This window comes from Danio aesculapii, chromosome 13 (assembly GCF_903798145.1).
Source record: "Danio aesculapii chromosome 13, fDanAes4.1, whole genome shotgun sequence".
Taxonomy (NCBI): domain Eukaryota; kingdom Metazoa; phylum Chordata; class Actinopteri; order Cypriniformes; family Danionidae; genus Danio; species Danio aesculapii.
Window position 1 is genome coordinate 6,203,287 of NC_079447.1, and position 19,234 is coordinate 6,222,520.

Genomic DNA, 19,234 nt, shown 5'->3' on the forward strand with positions numbered 1-19,234 from the left:
CTATCCTGAAACATTGAACAGATTTTAGACATCAGAGTAGTAAAAATGGGGGACCTGACTGGACAAAAATGTGTAAAAGATGCCCGGAACATAATCAGATCTCCAATAAACACGATCTCTTGTACACTTACGCGGCACTCGAATGAGATTTGAAATCTCAGGATGTGAGTGTGATTGAAAGGTAGGGTCACGTTACTAATTGAATAATACTGGCTGAGCTTTTGGAAAGACAGAAGCTCCAGATCTGAACAACCAATCCATTAGCTAAAGCCATTATGCAGGCTTCTACCTTGCAGCGTTGAGACCAATTTTATCATGTATATCCTCAAGTCAGAGTCAAGGCTGATGCATCAAACATCCAGCTGTAAACATAGTCCAACTTTATGGAGAAAATGACTCAGATGAGTGTTTGTTTTGGGTTAGATTGGGGTCAAGAGCATGCTGTGGTAATGGAGCCAGCTGTGTCTTTGTGACTTTTTATCTTTTTTTTTATAGTACGTAACTGTTACTTTTTTATTAAACACTGCTTTAACACAAATTAATTATTACAGCAATGATAACAATGAGAAAACATGTTATACAGTGGGGGAAATAAGCATTAAACACATCATGTTTTTTCCTGGGAATAATATTAATAATAAAGAGAAGGAGGGGTAGGGAAATGTCCTTGAGCTGGGATTCGAACTCGGGACGCCCTGACGTGCTACTGCACCATATGTTGGCACGCTAACCACTAGGCCAGGGGTGTCCAAGCTCGGTCTTGGAAGACCGCTGTCCTGCATTGTTTAGCTCCAACACACCTTCCTGAAGTTTCTAGTATACCTAGAAAGAGCTTGATTAGCTAGCTCAGGTGTGTTTAATTGGGGTTGGAACAAAAATATGCAGAACACCGGCCCTCCAGGACCGGGTTTTGACACCCCTGCACTAGGCTATTGCGCTGACCTGGGAATAATATTTCTATAGAAGCTGTTGATATAAAATTTGACCAGATTTTTGTAAAAACCAAAACAATACAAACATAAAAATAAAACAAAACAAAATAATAATAATAATAATGAAATGACACAAGGAGAAAGAACTGAACTACTGAAACTAATTTAATACTTTATATTAGGGATGTTCTGTTCGATCGGCCCGAGATCAGTATCGGCCGATAATCAGGTTTCATCATTCGATCAGTACTCAACCTTAATTTATTATCGTAGGTACAGCGAGATCTCATCCTTAAAGGCCTTAAAGGGTATTTGTGCTTATGCAATGGCAAAGTTATATAAAGCTTGAAGAATCAGTATCGGTACTCTGTATTGGCCGATCACCATGACAAGGAATCGATACTCGGTATCTGCTGCAAAAATCCTGATCGGAGCATGCCTATTTCATAGAAAAGGCTTTTTTGGTGATGGCAGCATAAGATGCCTCTCATCACCTGCATTGCTGGTGTGAGTTTTTCACAGACTTCAACAAAGTGTCAAATTCTCGATTTTTCTGTGGGTATCGTCAGTCAAATTGGAGCTTTATTTTGTATTTTCTATTGTTTTTGAGCTCGGTGATTGGCTTGGCCATTCTACAGCTTGATTTTCCTTCTCTGAAAGCATTTGAGAGTCTCCTTGGCTGTGTTTTGGATCATTTTCTTGCTGAAATGTCCACCCTGGTGTCATCTTCATCCTCCTGCTAATGTAGATGTTGGACTGAAGTAGCAGATATTTATTTACAGTGATGAAGGGCAGAGAGTGGCTGAAGAACTACTGAGAAGTTTCAGCTGCTGTCTGGGCTTTCACTGCCGAACTACACCTCCCTTTCTTCATGTGTTCAATACTTTTTCCTTGCGTCATTTCATTTTATTACACATAACTTCATTTGTAAACTAATTAGTATTGTTTTCTTGGCATATATGGATTTCTTTGGTTGTTACCAACATCAGGTGATAATTTCAAGTGAACAACACCTTTAGAAATGGTTTCTGAGAAAAATGGTGACGTGTTCAATACTTATTTCTCCCACTGTATGTCAATCTGTAAATACACTTTTGTTAAAAACTGTATATTGCATTGTATTGCAATCTTTTTTTTTTACCTGTCAGCATCAGAGACCAAAGCGAGACGGCCATAATCCCACGCCACCTTCCTCAAGAAAGAAAATACACATAGCAGCACCTGGAGACACACAATATACATGTTACACAATGTTTCACATTCCCATTTCATTCCACACATGCGTTCAATCACAAATCCCAGTTCACAAAACAGCAACTGTGACAAACAGCACATGAAAATTAAATGTGATTGTGAAAAGCACATTCCTAAAGTGCTCGAATTCTGAACCGCAGGAAAACAAGAACATCTCAGATTTTTTTTCTTAAACCCAAGACTACCAGAAATATGTAACTATTATTCTGAAGATGGTCACAGAATTTAAAGACGTTTTACATGTCCTTAACCACTTCAGTCAGTATTAACATTTACAATATGGATTTAGCAGACAGTTTGGTTCAATGTGACTGACAATATTTAACTAAAAGAAATCAAAATCTGAAAGAAGTATGTCACAGATCATTGAAGTGTACTATGCCACAATCTAAAGTTTTTTTCCCCTTGCAAGTGTATTGGTTTTGGCCTACAGAGGTTAAAAGCTGGAAATGCTTCTTTAAAGTTTTGAAATTGTTTTGGGAAGGTCTGAAGAGCATAGAACCAAGCCTTTGGAAAGCAACTCTGTGCCTAGTGCTTTGCATGTGCCTTTTTTGCATGTTAAAGTCAACCTAAAATATTTTTGTTACCCATTTCCGATTAAACTGAATCAAATAAAACTTGCATTTAATTGGAATGTGAGAAGTGGGGGGCTTTATGTCTAAATCCAAATTTGTAGATTACAAAAAAAGTCCTCTGCATTGTTCTATATTGACACACACACATATATATATATAGACATATTATATATTTATATATATTTATCCAAGTAAAACCGCTTCTTAAATGAGAAAAAAGTAGTGCTGGATTTTTTCCATCAGTAATGGACGGGATCATTATCATTTGCTAATTGCTGCGATCATATTATCAGGTTGCTGGAGAGGAGGCATTGATAGAAATTTGGCTACTGGACAAAACTAATGCCAGCAGCACCTACTTTAAAGGAGGTATTCTGATTCTGAGAAGTTGATGCTGTATGCAGGGTTCATACACATTTTTACTACTGAAATTCCATGACTTTTCCATGATTTTTCCAAGACTTTCAAGTAAATTTTCATGACCTAATGTTTCATGCAATGTCTCCATATGCGTAGAAAAAGAAAAACACTGCATGTTCAAGATTATTACAGAATATTGTAAAACACGCAACAATCTATTTAGTTTCAATTTATATTTATATCTATGTGAAATTGATTTCGCTAATGCGTACACCGCACTAATAATGTGCGAGTATGTGATTGGCCAAGGACAGAACAGGAGTAAATAACCCATATTCAAGTATACAGATATCTGTTTTCCATGACTTTTCCAAAACTTTGCGGGTTTTTTCTGTTTTTCCAAAACTTTTCAAGGCATGGAAAATGCCATGTCAAACATCCATGACTTTTCCAGGTTTTCCATGACCGTATGAACTTAGAGTATGTTTGAGTAGTGTGCTCTCTTTATATTCAAAAGATGGCGTTTCACAGAACTAATATACTGAAACAACTTGATGGTTGTTAAATTTTTGATGGTTATTGCAACATACAGCTTAGTTTAATACTCGCACACAAGACTCATGTTTTTCTGCATGCATTTTAAGTCTGTGTATTCAGAAAAATGCAAATGAGGAGTTTACAAGGCTTTACAATGGCTTTTTTTTAATAAATTGTTTTGTATAAATATGCATATATAGCTTAGGCTACGTCTACACTAATATGAGTAAAATTGATGAGTTTATCTAAAAATGCTTCGTGTCCACACTATCATTTTCAATTCTTTGCAATAAAATGGTCATCCACACTAAAATGAGTGAGAACGATCAATTATAAATATTATTATATGATAAATGATTGTGTGGTGTCATGGCTTTGCAATCAAAAAATGCAGTTAAAATCAATGGGGCAAAAACAGCCCCGAACATAATGAAAGGGCTGTCAATTTCAACAATACACAAGGATTAATAATAATTATACATAATAAATAACAGAATTTTCATTTTTGGGTGAACTAACCCTTAAAACAAACATAAAATATCCCCTATTGGAAAGATCTTATAAAGACCAGGTCATGTGTATTAAGAGAGTAAGGAGGATAATTCATGCTGAGTCTTGGCAAATGAACAACAACTAATAAGCTAACTTGTAATGCGTACCAAAAAGCACATGAAGTCCAGGGCCAGTACAGTGGGCACTCCTCCAAAGGGCAGGCCCTGGAGCACAGTACTGCGGATCCGGCCCGAATAGCAGAAGTCCTGGGTGCCATTGGTGTTGTTGGGGGAACCGGTTGCAATCATCGTGAGCAAAGCTTAGACAAGCTGCTGCATCCTGAAAGTCCACCTGTTAGAAGACAAGAGTGTTATCATGTGAAAATATCTGAAATACAGCTGAACTACATCACATTTTGACATGTTTTTATTGAACAGCACATTGTGTTCTGCATCCTGATTGGCTTTAGATTATTGTCAATCAATCTCCTCTGTGCTGTGTCTCCTGTACAGTACAGAATGCGTTCAGCTTGCCAAATTTACATAAATCTTCGATCGCTAGCAGTGTGGCTCTGTGTGTTTGCAATTTTTCTCCCCAATAAACCCCACAATGTCGATGAATAACTCTGCATGTCAAAGGCAGAGGAAGATTCTAACCATTGCACAAAAAGTTGGACTTCTGGACATGCTAAAGGAAGGTAGAAGTTACGCGGTAGAGATCTGCAGATCTGCGTGATTAAATTTCCGAATAAAGTATGGGAGCTGTCAGTAACCCTGGTGTCCTTTGAACGGGAGCGGGCGGTCATACGATATCGCTCCGGAGCGAGCAAGCATGCGCGTATTCGCCTGGATGCTGTGTGTGTGTGAACGACAAAGCATGATGCTATGTGTCGCTTGTTTGGGTACTGTCTTGTGTGTGTGTGTGTGTAAATTAGAGAGAGCGTAATGCTGTGTGTCGCTTTCTTGGTGCTGTCTTTGTGTGTGTGTGTGTGTTTGTGTATATGTGTGTGTATATTTGAGTGAATGAGAGAGAGAGCGTGATGCTGTGTGTCGCTTGTTATAGGCTGTCTGGACTCTGTATCATCCAGCTGGGTGGTTTTTGGTTTTGCTCTTCCGTTCACGAACACATCATCATCCCCAACCCCCCCATTAGCAGGAACAGTCACGTTGGGTAGAAAACGGGGCAGGTCGAACAGCAGGTGAGGAAATGCTAAATAAAAGCGGTCGGGTTGAGACTAACACCGGGCGGAAGCGGGATAAAAAATTTTGTCCCGCACAGATCTCTATTACACGGCACCATTATGGAATAAATTAATCTTCGGTTTGTTACATAAAGGAGGAGGAAAATAACATCAGGACGACAGCAGCAATAAGTTTCAACAAGGATACAAAAAGGGTCGTCCGCAACAAAACCATCTTAAGGAATCCTACTTCATGAATTCTGCCTACTGCAGGTTATTTTTAGAACGTAACTCCCGCGATTAATGAGGGACCACTGTATTGACCACATGTAGATGACCAAATGTAGAAATTTCACCCAACCTAAAATAAAAAACAGTGCAAAATAAAATGCAAAAAAGGCAGCACAGTGGCTCAGTGGTTAGCACTGTCACCTCAGAAAGAAGGTCGCTGGTTCGAGTCCCAGCTGGGTCTCTGTGTGGAGTTTGCATTTTTTCCCCTTGTTTGCGTGTGTTTCCTCCAAATGCTTCGGTTTCCCCACGCAGTCCATGCGCTTTACATACATTGAATAAACTAAATTGTCTGTAGTGTATGTGTGTGAATGAGTGTGTATAGATGTTTCCCAGTACTGGGTTGCAGGTGGAAGGGCATGCGCTAATCCGTTAGGTTAATGTAAAACATACTGAATAAGTTTTTGAATATGAATATTTTAGCTGCCTGCAGTGATAAGTGTGACCTTATGAACCAGAAATTTGACATATTAAATTTGATAATTAGGTTACCTATGCAAGTTGGGGTAATTAGGTAAGTCATTATATAACAATGGGTATATTACTTAAATATTGTTTAAGGGGGCTAATAATATCGACCTTAAAATGGTTTTAAAAAAATGATCTTATTCTATGTAAAATAAAACAAATAAGACTTTCTCCAGAAGAAAACATATGATCAGAAATACTGTGAAAATTTCCTTGCGCCATTAAATAGCACTTGAGAAATATTTGAAAATATTATTGGGCTAATAATTATATTGAAATATTGCACAGCCCTATAAGCTGAACAAATCGGAGAGAGAGCATACTTAAAAGGCACACAATGAATCTGGCTCATGCTTTCTAAAGAAAGTAGACAGGAAAGACCGGTTCTGGTAACGCAGGAGAGAAAACACAACAGCATATAAGAGCTCTACATCATAAATCAGCATCTGAATCTATAGTGTTTAAAGGTGTGACTTAATGAATTACAGTATGTAACTTTGTGAAAGCTTTCTTGTGTGTCACTGCAAAACAGACCCCTACAATAAACGATTGGTAGACCTCTGAGACTGTGCATGCTGTGCTCTGGCGTGCTGCCGCTGACTCAACACACAGACACATCTATATTCCTCCTACAGTGAGATCAGCCACCAAACCACTCCACAATGGACAAACAGAGGTCAGTCAGTTCAAGCAGTTGCTCTGAGGATAAATGTGCCAACTGTACCAAGTTCTTCTCGAAGGAACGTTGGGCGAAACATCAAGATAATAACATAGAGTTGAAGGCAAAATTATTATGCTCCTTTCTGCAGACGAACAATGTTTTTGAAGTGTTTCAGTCAGGTTTCAGAGCTCATCACAGTACATAAACTGCATTAGTGAAAATAACCAATGATCTACTCTTAGCTGCTGACCAAGGGTGCATCTCGCTATTAGTTTTACTCGATCTTAGTGCAGCATTTGACACCACTGACCACAGTATCCTCATAAATCGCTTAAAGTCTACAGGTGTCCAGGGACAGGCTCTACAATGGTTTAGGTCATACTTAGCTGACCGTTACCAGTTTTGTGAATATTAATGGACAGCCTTCACAAGTCAGCCCAGTAAAGTATGGAGTGCCTCAAGGATCGGTTTTAGGCCCTTTGCTGTTTACAATATACATGCTACCTGGGAGACATTATTAGAAGACATGGGATCAGCTTTCACTGCTATGCAGATGATACTCAATTATATATTTCAACTAAACCTGACGAAACGTCTAAACTGTCTAAGCTAACTGAGTGTATTAAAGATGTTAAAGACTGGATGACCAACAATTATCTTCTCTTAAACTCAGACAAAACAGAATTATTACTTATTGGGCCTAAATCCTGTACACAGCAGATCCCACAACTCGACCTACAATTAGAGGGATACAAAATTAGCGTTAGCTAATGGAGTGGAGAGCATGAGACTGATTCCTGTGACGCTCCAGGGACAGACGAGTCTTCGCTGAGGCCAGCTTCCAGCCTCTGCCGCTGAGACTGCAGCTCTGCACAAGACATTTGGCCAGCGGAGAAATTAAAATGGTCGTGCCCAACTGAGTCTGGTTTCTCTCAAGGTTTTTTCCTTCACTTTCGCCAATTAGTGAAGTTTTTTTTCCCTCTCCGCTGTCGCCTCTAGCTTGCATGGTTCAGGATCTGTAAACCTGTGCATCGTTGGATTTGCTCTTCAGTATTTGGACTCTCAGTAGTGATTATTAAACCACACTGAACTGAGCTAAACTGAACTGAACTTAAACACTACAAACTGAACTACACTGTTCCAATTTACTATGACCTTTTATGTGAAGCTGCTTTGACACAATCTACATTGTAAAAGCTCTATACAAATAAAGGTGAATTGAATTGAATATTAGCCTTCCTGTGAAATTTGAACTCTTTCCAGAGTGCAGTTTAACTGAGAAGATTAACACATTTTTCAACATAATTGTTTTAAAAACTAATTTCTAATCAGTTTCTTTTATCTTTGCCATGATGACAGTACATAATTTTTTACCGGTTATTTAGCGAGATACTAGTATTCAGCTTAAAGTGACATTTAAAGGTTTAAAGGTGAAATGAAGCACTCGGTCAAGTTTACAATATTTTGTACATTGATTTCCACTTTAATGGAAATATATACTACAAAGTCGATTAATGTAATTATTTAGCGGAAAACGGCATGTTTTACTATAGATTTTAGACCTAGGGTGCCGCCATCTTGGAATATCGCTGTGCCTGATGTCACAGGGTTGGTTCCGTTTCCTCAGCTGAACAGATACAATAGAATTACTGGACTGAAGACGGACATTGTAAAACCTAATTTAACCCAATGTGTGAAGTTGTGAACCTGGAGCTGCTGCAAATACAAGCATCAGGCGTGGGTCTAATATACATATATATATTTATTCTATTTTTCCCTTTTAATTACAGATCATTTGAAGCGCTGTGGTCCACTCTCGGTATTACGCTGCCTGACTGCCTGTCTGGGTTTCAACCATGGTGTCAACCAGATCTGCGGCTGACGTAATGGGGGCAGGTACTTTCACTTTTCACTTCTACAGCCTTCACCTCTTTTCGTGATCAAACCAAACTAAGATCGGCGTGGTTTTTCACATGGCAGGTTTTAATGTCCTTCACACATGTTGAGAGATCGAGTTGATCGACTTGAAAAGGGAATATATATATATATACACACATATATATTCTATTTTTCTTTTTTTCCCTCTTAATTACCGATCATTTGTTGCGCTTTGGTCCACTCTCTGTATTATGCTGCCTGCCTGCCTGCCTGTCGAACCAGCGACCTTCTTGCTGTTATGCAACAGTGCTAACCACTGAACCACCGTGCCACCCAAAATACCTACCAATATAAACATAATAAATATTACAAAAGCAACACTGATGAAATATGAATAAAAGCAAAATGTGAAGTAAGCATTCATTCAAAATTGAGTAGGTTAATCTGAACTGATGTCTGCTTTGCTATGGTGAGTTTAATGTTTCATTTTGTGGTTAAATTTGCTAATATATTGCACCAGGAATTAGCTAAATTATATAAACACACAATGGCTGTCCAGTGTGGATTAATGTCAGAACTAAGTTTATGTTAAGCATGACAGCAGGACTCTTGAACTTTCTAATGGAAAATAAATACGGCCTATAAGGGTGATGGGGGAGAGAAAGTCACACGCTGGGTTACGTAACAAACCAAACTGTGTGCCAAGTCAGCTGAAGGTGAGGTCAGTTATAATCATCTTTGACACCAATACACTTCCGATGCATCAAAGTGTGCCCTCGAAAATGCCATTGTTTACATTTTCCTTTTTATTATCTCCAACAAGCAACAGTTAAATGAATTGCATTCATTTTAACATGTACTGTATGTACTACACTGTGAAAAATGCTGGGTTCCACACAATTTCTTCTTGTTGTCTCAACACAAATCAATTAAGTTAACTTAATTGTTTTTATGAATTTAAGTGAATTGAACCTAAAACAATTAATTTGTCTCAAAAAACCCTCAAGACTTGTGTTGATTCAACTCCATTTTAATAAGTAGTTTTGGCAAGCAGCAAAAAGTGTGTGAGTGTATGCAGAAATTACTGATCAGATTTGAGCTATAAAATTGCAGTGAAATATTTAAAGGGCACGTAGTTTACCCACGTAGTTTATGATTTAATATTAATACTATGGTTCTTCTGAGTGTGCCAGTTTAGGCTCAGTTCAAAACACAGTTCAGATTTTTTTTATTATAATGTGTTAGTGTTATTTTGGGGGCGTGTACACAGGTCGCCGTTTCAGGGGTGTGTTGCTTCACATGAAAATTAGTTTCAAATTCCTGCCCAACGTAACAAGGGGGCAGAGCCAAGAGCTACCCCGCTCTGTGTTTGGCAACAGACAGGCAGACAGAGAGAAGCAACATGAGTGAGAGCACCAGCATTCAGCCGTACATGTACGACTCTGACACAGACCAAGCAGAGAGTACAAAATCATTTGTGTCTTTGTACAGTTTTACAGCCAACTGTGTGCTAGTTTCAAGTGCCGAGCTTGAACACAGAGACTAATAACCACGCACACTGAATTAACTTTGACTGAGGCACTGGATGCGCCACTCGGAGCCGCAACATGGCACATCAGACACGCACATTGGCATGTTATTTAAAATGAAACTCTTCAGATGGCGCTCTGTGGCGCGGCAGAAATATGAAGTGTCCTGAATCGTGGCTGAGCACCGCGGACAGCCTCCGACTTGAAGCGTCGGTGTGTGTACCATGATAGAAACCTATGTTTAGATTTTTAAAATGCGTGGCGCGACCTGCAGGCAAGTTCGTTATTTTATTTCCAATGGAGAGACACTTACGTGAGGCAACGCGCTCGCTTTTCCAGCTGCACCTACATCACAGGGAGCTTCTGTGACCGCGAGAAATGCAAGCGGCTGAAGTTTAAGATAGACGCAATGAAAAGTACACATGTTTGCAAACCTACCTACAAATAAACTAAATTACAACCAATAATTCTGATTAGAGCGATCATGTGATGAATGTTGATCTTGTGTTGAGCCCAATGAGGCTTACATCTAAAAATAGAGCTAGGGTGTTACTTTAGTGATATCGCTTTGACTCACACGCTGAAAATGGCGGACGTGAAACAACAAACTGATGATACGGTGATGCGCACCTGTCAATCAATATTGGTGGGCGGGGGAACCGCACTCCTACGTCAAGTTGCAGTTGAACTGAAAACCGCTCCAATTGATCCACTGTTTTTATGTTGTTACATTGAAAAAAAAAGGACTGGGTGCATTTATATCACCCCAATATGACGGTCTATACACTATACTTACACACATGTCTGTCCAAATAGCTTTAAAAGTAGATTTTTCACCATAGGTGCCCTTTAAACTTCTGAAGCATGAGATTAGATCGATTAGCACCGACTGTCTCATCCAAAATAGTTTAAAACTGCTTTTATGAATGACTATGGAATATAGAATTATTTTATAATCAATAGTTACACAAATTAACCCTACACTGTAGAAAAAAAAATCTGGCTTTCACACATTCCTTCATGTTCTTCCAACCCAAATTGATTAATTAACTTAATTATTTGTACAAATTTAAGCGTATTCAGTGCTTCCCACAGGTTTGAAATATACTTGCGGTGGTAGCCAAATTGAAACACACAAGCTCTGTTTGCGGCCTCACCTAATGGACACTTGTGGCTTGTTAGTCAGGGTTTTGAGTGCATAATCTAAGCATTAACATATCGAGACAGCAAGATATTTGCCCATTAGGTTACGCAGATTTCGCTCCACATGTTAATGCATCAACCTTTCAGAGTGCAATACTCACTACACTTGAGTAGGGTAAAGTAATAAAGGTCTATTAATGTTCGTTACACCTCCAAAAGTCATATTTCTTGTCCCCAAATGTCTTAAACTCTCTTGAAATGCTCAGACACAGGGCTTAAAAACACATGCAAATGATAAACCTTCACTGTATTGTGGTTAATCTTAGCAGTGACTCTAAAAACCCTGTGTTTTGGGTCTCCTGGTCAACTAGGATTTAAAGGCTTAACTAGGTTAATAACGTAAATAATTGTATAATGATGGATTGTTCTGTAGACGAAAAAAAAATGGAGGGGGGCTAATAATATTGACCAGTATTCTTTTCAGCACTGCTGTGGTAAATTCACAGCGTCTGATGGCATACTGCTTTATTTGGTGCCCACCCACTCATGTTAAGCACATTTAATTAACGGCAAGAGTTTTAGCATTGCCTCTGGCAGCAGTCATACAGTTTTTTCCATCTCGCCTGTAGTCGTCAGACTAGGTTCCCTAGGAGGCTTTGGAACAGATGGCCAGGACATCCACCCTGCTGCTGTTCTTCTGAACTCAACGCTAATGCAGAGTCATGAAAACAAACAGCGCATGACAGCAAATGTTACAATCTTGTGACAGCCAAGCTCTAATAAAAGCATCAGGTTGCAAATGATACATTATATAGAGAGGCATTCAGTGAGAGCCTTTCTTTATTTACGTTCAATTAGGCCTGCATCAGCATGGACAGATCTTGTGATTTCCTGCCATTGGTGTATTGAAAACTTATACTGTCTAGAAGCTGACAGACTCAATATATACAGTCAGTCTAGTCTTGACAAACCTTTGAATGCCTAATGTTGATCTAGGATGTCGTAAGGTTGAGCGCTGATAGCCTGTTGCCCTTTCGCCTTTTTTTGAGACGTCTGAAAAATGTGGTCAACAACAGATCAATGAGAGAACTGATTCTGAACAGCTCACTGGAAAACTACTGCAACCTTCCCGCAACATGCTGACACTTGTCAAGCTCTGAACCCGAACTGAAAGTTCTGGCATCGACAAGTTTGACAAGGCTACTACAGATCAGATGATTTGCTTGATGTGTTCAATTATTTATTTTGCTCAATCTTTTATAATGGACCATCTTGAAATTTAGGCCTGCTTCTGATCTGTTGATGATGATAATATAAAATGTTCCTGTTGGAATCACTAGCTGAAGCTTTTATAACAGTATTGACCTTATTCTTGACGTACGAGCGGGCGCAGCCATTGGAATCATTTTGGCTCGAGACATCCGGTCTCATTCATTTCCATTGATCTTTAGACGTTAAAAACAACGTTATGCTGCTTGATGTTGCTAACTGAGATTTCCTATTATATTATTCTCCTTTTTATTATAGTCGTGAACATACTTAGGTGGCACGGTGCCTCAGTGGTTACCACTGTCGCCTCACAGCATGAAGGTCGCTGGATCGAGTCTCGGCTGGGTTTCCTCCGGGTGCTCCGGTTTCCCCCACAGTCCAAACACATGCGCTATAGGTGAATTGGATGAACTACATTCGCCGTAGTGTATGAGTGTGTGTTAATGTGAGTGTATGGGTGTTTCCCCAGTACTGGGTTGCAGCTGGAAGGGCATCAGCCGCGTAAAACATATGCTGGAATAGTTGGCGGTTCATTCTGCTGTGGCGACCCCTGATAAATGAGGGACTTAGCCAAAAGAAAATGAATGAATGAACACACTTGTTTGCAGAGCAAGCGGTTATTTGCCGTTTATTATTCCTAGTCATTTCTCTCATAGGCGACTGAATCAGAAGTTCCAAAACAGTCACAAAAACTAGCGCACTTCAGCATTGCAGAATAGGGTCAATATGGTATTACGATACTGACCTAAGCTGCTGAACTTACTTTACTAGGTATTATAACAAGTCACAGTCTTTTGTTTAAATGTCTGGATGCTTTTATTGTTATTACTTATTTATTTATTTATTTTAGAAGACGTTTAAATGTGTGTTTATTATATTTATTTTTTCCCCAATAATGTCGATTATCATTTGATAATTCAATGTCATAATCGACATCACCATGCTGGTTAGACATTGTCGTTATATAATAATATCGTCTTATTGCCCAGCCAAAGTTCAGAGTAAACACACGTTTCACCACATGAAATTGCAAAGGAGTTATTAAGTACTCTTAATTAATTATTTATTTATTTATTTATTTAATGCCACATCAGCAACTTTTGGCTATTTCATGGCAAGATGGATATACATAAAAATATTACATGATAAAAACTAATTCTTATTACAATAAAAAGTTACTTAGATAAATAAAGTATAAATAAATAATTCACACAAAAATATATTCAAGTTAAATACGATTCTTCAGTTTGTTTTTTGATAAATAATTTAAGATTCTTAATGTTATTAAGTACTCTTAACACTTTACAATTAAGTCTCAGTAGTGTGATAGCTAATGGTAGTTAATCAATCAATCAATCAATCAATCAATCAATCCATCCATCCTTAGTTACTATGTTAATATTGTTTAAAAATATAACTGAATGTAATTAGTTATTTACTCCATTTAATATAAACTATAATTAACACGTTACCTAATAATTACACATCACCTAATAAAAGCTTTTGTAAAGTTTAACTATTTGAGTCTAATTCCACAGTGTTAATGTAAAATAGCCATATAAATAGTGAATAATCCATATTTCAGCATGTACTAGGCCAGATTAGCATTATGATTAACTATTCAGATAACCAGCTAAGTCTCCAAGCATTTGAACCTGTTATGAACACCACTCTAAATGTTTAAATAATAATTATTTATTTGTATTTTGAAGCGTCTGCAATATCAATATTGTGCATGTTTCTTATCATATATTGGATTATTGAACATTTGCATCATGATGAAGAAATATGAACGTAAGGAGAAATATTATGTAACATTTCTTCAGTGCTGCTGCTACTGAGCTTAATCTATAGCATACACGCGCACACACACATAGCCTCACTGACCTCGTTCGTGCACACTTCATTAGACTGGGCTCAGCAAAACTCACATGATCTTTAACATCAGCTGCAGTGTCAGTCAAGGTTCAGCATCTGCAGCCAACAGGTCACATTATTAATCTATACAACACGAGTTTACAACACCTGCAGTTTTTGCTAATATCAGACTTGGGCAACAGAGAATTAGTAAAACTAGCCTCCTTTCAAGTCTATTAATGTGATTTTAAATCAAAATGGCCATAAATCACATGAATGGAACAGACAGAGTTGCCACTTGAAATCAAGTCACAAATTCCCTGACTTCAAAGCTGAATTACCAAGATGAACTGACAAAAAAAAAAAACAGCCAAAGATAGTACTTTAACAGGTAAAGCCTGGCGACTGCATTTGACTCAAGTGACTGCTGATGACAAGCAGTAAAAGGATACAGTTTCACAAGAAAATAGACTAACCAGAACTATTCACCTTATTCTCCGAGTGGGCGCAGCCATCAAACAGCTCATTTTGCTGCTTGGTGTTGCAAACTGATATTTTCTTATTATAGTATTCTACTTTGTCTGTATTGTCATGCAAACACTTGTTTGTAGAGTAAGTAGTTTGACCGTTTTCTGCCGTTTATTATTCCTAGTCATTTCTCAGATAGGCAGCTGAATCGGAAGTTCTAAAACAATCGCAAAAACGAGCGCACTTCCGCATTGAAGAATAAGGTCAATAGGCAAAACATTAAAAAATGCATAGAAAAAAATACATTTTTATAGACGGAACTTAATTAAAATCACTGATATTTCATGACTTGGAGAAAGAAAGATAACGAATAAAGGAAAAAAGAAGGAAGAAATAAAAAAAGAAAGAAAAGAAAAAAAAAAACCCTGAACTTTAATGTCTGCGATAGACCTTTAAAATCCCCTTCATTTCCAGAAATTCCATCACCAAATCCAGAAGTATTAATAAGGGCTGGACAATAATTCGATATCAATACATATCGCGGTAGATTTTTTTCAATAAAGCTGCGGTCACACTGGGCTTTTCCTTCCATAGACTTCCATTCATACGCACGCGAATGCGTCAGACCAGCCTAAACTCACGAGAAAACGTAAGTATTTTACGTTTTGTCAGTTTAGCGGCTAATTCGTACAAATTCGTACAAGTTCAGTCGTAAGAAATTGTACGAATTTAAAAAGGAGGCGTGGCGCCTAACCCCACCCCTAAACCCAACCGTCATTGGGGGATGAGCAAATCATACTAATTTTATACGAATTAGATCGTACGAATTAAAACGAATTAGCCACTAAATGAAAAAGTTACGAATTGCCGTGAGATTGTGTTGGTCAGACCGGAAACGCAGGGTCATGCGTTAAGTTTCGCAGTTCACAGCGGTGCAAAGTTCAAGCTTGGTGAACTCTGACCTGCGAAATCGCATCACTTGACTGTGTGAGACCAATCAAGGATCAAACAGGACCTCTCTGTACAGAAATTTAAAATATTGAACAATCGCTTGCTTTTTAAATGTCTAATTATCTTGTTTAATCCCGCCCCTTTTCGCAGCGCCGCACGACAGAATTTCACACACAAAGCCCAGTGTGACCGCAGCTTAAAGGTGATATGAGTTTTAAACCCATTTCCGGTATTTCGATATAAATTTGCATATTTATATATATACAGGGCTCGAAATCGCGACCCTTTTGGTCGCATATGCATTCGAAATTTTATCTATGCGACCTCATAATATACTTGGGAGCATTTGTGCGACTGCATATAATGGTTGTACTGCGACCTGTTTTGATTTTTTGCTCTTCCCTGCCACTATATTGGTTCATATTAGCTGTCAATCACTAAAGGCTTTCCGCTGTCAGATGACAGGGAGCTTTTGTGACCGCGGGAAATGCAAACGGCAGAAGAGTGAAAAGTGCACAGGTTTGCAAACCTCACCTAAACTTACAAATAACGGCACAGATGAGAGTGATCATGACATGTGGTGAATGTTGTTTCGCCAGCTGAGATCAATCAAGTGTTTTCGGAGAAGGTGCCCGAATCTCGATGTGTTGCATTCACTGCGTGTTCAGCGCAAATGTCCGCTAAATGTAAAATCTAATACTGTACACATCATCGGCAAAGAAGTTTACACTGATATTGCAGCTCATAACAAAGAGCGGTATTGCGCCGGTGGTCATCGCGAGAATCCTGCTCTGCCCGCTCATATATTCAAGCACATTATATATATATTCAAGCACATTATATATATATTCAAGCACATTATATACAGATATATTCAAGCACATTATATATATATTCAAGCACATTATATATATATTCAAGCACATTATATACAGATATATTCAAGCACATTATATATATATTCAAGCACATTATATATATATTCAAGCACATTATATATATTCAAGCACATTATATATATTCAAGCACATTTAAGCGGAGTCTGAGAGTTTTATTTATTTGATAGTTTATTTCACATGTCTTGTTTGTAAAGGCTAAATACATATAAAAGGTTAACATTAATTTTTATACTGTTTTTATTTTAAGTTATAAGAGCCTGGATGTTATTATAGACTTTGCAAATTCAGTTTGCAGACATTTGTGGGTAAAGACATCCATTGTGTGCAGTCTTGCCAGTTTTTTCCCGGCTTTTTAATATTGTCCATATCGATATCGGAATTATATCGTATCAACAGAAATTAAGAAATATATCGTGATTTAAATTTTTGCCCTAGTATTAATAGAAATTAATTAAATGTAACATCGGTGTTAATTTGAGAATAAATTCTTCTTCTCTAAAACACTTTCTTTTTTTAATACTATCAAAACCTGCAACAAAATATCAAACTGTTTTAAATTTTGACAGACAACCACAAAATATCCTCCCCAAAGCATCCTCCCTACTTCAAAGGCGAGTCCTTCGAAGTCCACACAAGCCGAACTGATCATTTTGAAATGGGACGATCTAGCCCAGGGCTTCTCAAAGTCTGGACTCCGGTCCAGATATGGACCGCAAGGGTATTCAATCCGGACCGACTCCATTTCGTTTAGCAAAACCATTTGTAAAGGATTCAAATGATGGATTTCCTTCATTGATAAATGCATGAACCTTGTAAATCAACCGTTTGTTGGTTTTTGTCTGAAAAATACGGGCTGAAATAAAATCGAAGGCAAAATACTGAAAGTTTTCCTGCTTGACTCTGTTGTCATGACATCCAGTGATCATACATAACCTAATTCATACATTTAATTCAGAGTTTTCTTTTAAAAACACTCCACCGTTCTCAGTGCGCAATGAATCTTGGGACGTTCAAGGACGCAAAGGATCCACTGGTTGCTTCCTTCATTACCTGGAAAATGAATGACAATGGCACATCGGCCCTTCGAATGCATCCTCTGAAATGACAGCTTTTGTTTAAAATAGCTATTGTTTTCTATACTGTTTAACTTTTTAAAAATACCGACGGCAGGTATAAATTCATAAACTCTTCACAGTATTATGTTTGAATTAGAGAATTTTGAGTAATTGTGTGTTTTTGGGCATATTATTTGAGTAAATAAAATGAAATATAAGCTCACTTTAATAAATAATAATAAGTCAAAACCCTGATTATGACATTATGTTTCTGGAGATACGTGTATGATAACATTAATAAAATGAAAAATTACAATACACAAAGAAATCTGAGTTAAGCTTTAGAATTATTGGTAACTGCACAATCCACCTAATGTCATGGTCATAAAACAATGAAATTACCCACAGAATTACGTCTTATACTGCATTTCACAAATTTGTTGTAACAATACATATATAGTATGTTAACTCACTCTTTAACATATGTGGAATTCTTGTGCTGTTGTTTTTTATAATCACATTTTCTTTTTCTGTATCAATGTTCGCTACCAAACGAAGACCTAAATCACGTGAATGACTGGCCTTGCATCAACTCAAACAGCTACTAATACCTGTAAAAACTGAGTACACAAATAAACAAGGCATTTCAAGCACCTTTCTACAAATACACCCCCTTCATGCCCTGTTGGACAACACTTCAGAGTTTGCCTTTGGTGAAAAAAGGCCAGGCAAATCATTCTGATAATCAGTTCTTCCGAGAGGTTGTTGGCCTCAAGGTGAAAGGAAACTGTCGATCATTAACCACATTACAAGAGTGAAGTAATACTGGCAACATTTCACCGTGCAAACAGCGGAACAAATAACATATTATAATGTCATTCATTTCCAAGGTCGATATGATACCAATTCACATTAGCAGCAATCTTAAAGGAGATACTGGAATACTTGTTTGTTTCAGTGCATTGCATTAACTAATTAATCCTTCATTATTTTACTGCAGTATTACTTTCTACATCTATGAAAAAGTACTACATGATTTAGCGCTGAATGCTCGCCATCTTCATTTTCATATACCTGTGTGTTTACACACTTTGTGTTAGTGAATATAATCGTCTTGTGTAGTATCTCATGTTTCAGCAGATGGATTCTTTCTCATCAGAAGCATTTAAATGTCCAATGACCAGGCTAGTCAGAACAGCTGATGGCTGCACAAATATAACACACGCACGCACGCACGAGTTGCACGGGATGCATACGCACAATATGAAACACACAAATTAAAATGGAACAAATTGATAAACAAACATAACGATTAAAGAGTGAATTACAAAAATATAGGTGTCACTCTTGTGCGTAGGCATGGGATGATAACCGTTTTCAAGGTTTGGAAATATCAAGGTTTTAAAACCTCCAAAATTTTCTGCAATACTGTTCCTAA

The 19,234-nt window shown here is 37.8% G+C and overlaps 1 protein-coding gene and 1 long non-coding RNA gene across 3 annotated transcripts in view; one reads left to right on the forward strand and one right to left on the reverse strand.

Moving 5' to 3' along the window:
• LOC130239589 (uncharacterized) overlaps positions 1–17,629 on the forward strand; it is a 54,356-nt gene extending 36,727 nt beyond the window's left edge. The window contains exons 2-3 of the long non-coding RNA XR_008838698.1: positions 8,538–8,643; positions 17,308–17,629. This is a non-coding gene — a long non-coding RNA (uncharacterized LOC130239589). The remainder of the gene's footprint in view (positions 1–8,537; positions 8,644–17,307) is intronic.
• The window catches only part of tmem63ba (transmembrane protein 63Ba), a 75,846-nt gene that overhangs the window by 50,158 nt on the left and 6,454 nt on the right, over positions 1–19,234 (reverse strand). For both annotated transcript variants that reach the window (XM_056470850.1, XM_056470849.1), the window contains exons 2-3: positions 4,318–4,501; positions 2,074–2,153 (exon numbers count right to left, since the gene is read on the reverse strand). In XM_056470850.1, the coding sequence (XP_056326825.1) occupies positions 2,074–2,153; positions 4,318–4,458 (221 nt within the window). In that variant the 5' untranslated portion in view covers positions 4,459–4,501. The remainder of the gene's footprint in view (positions 1–2,073; positions 2,154–4,317; positions 4,502–19,234) is intronic.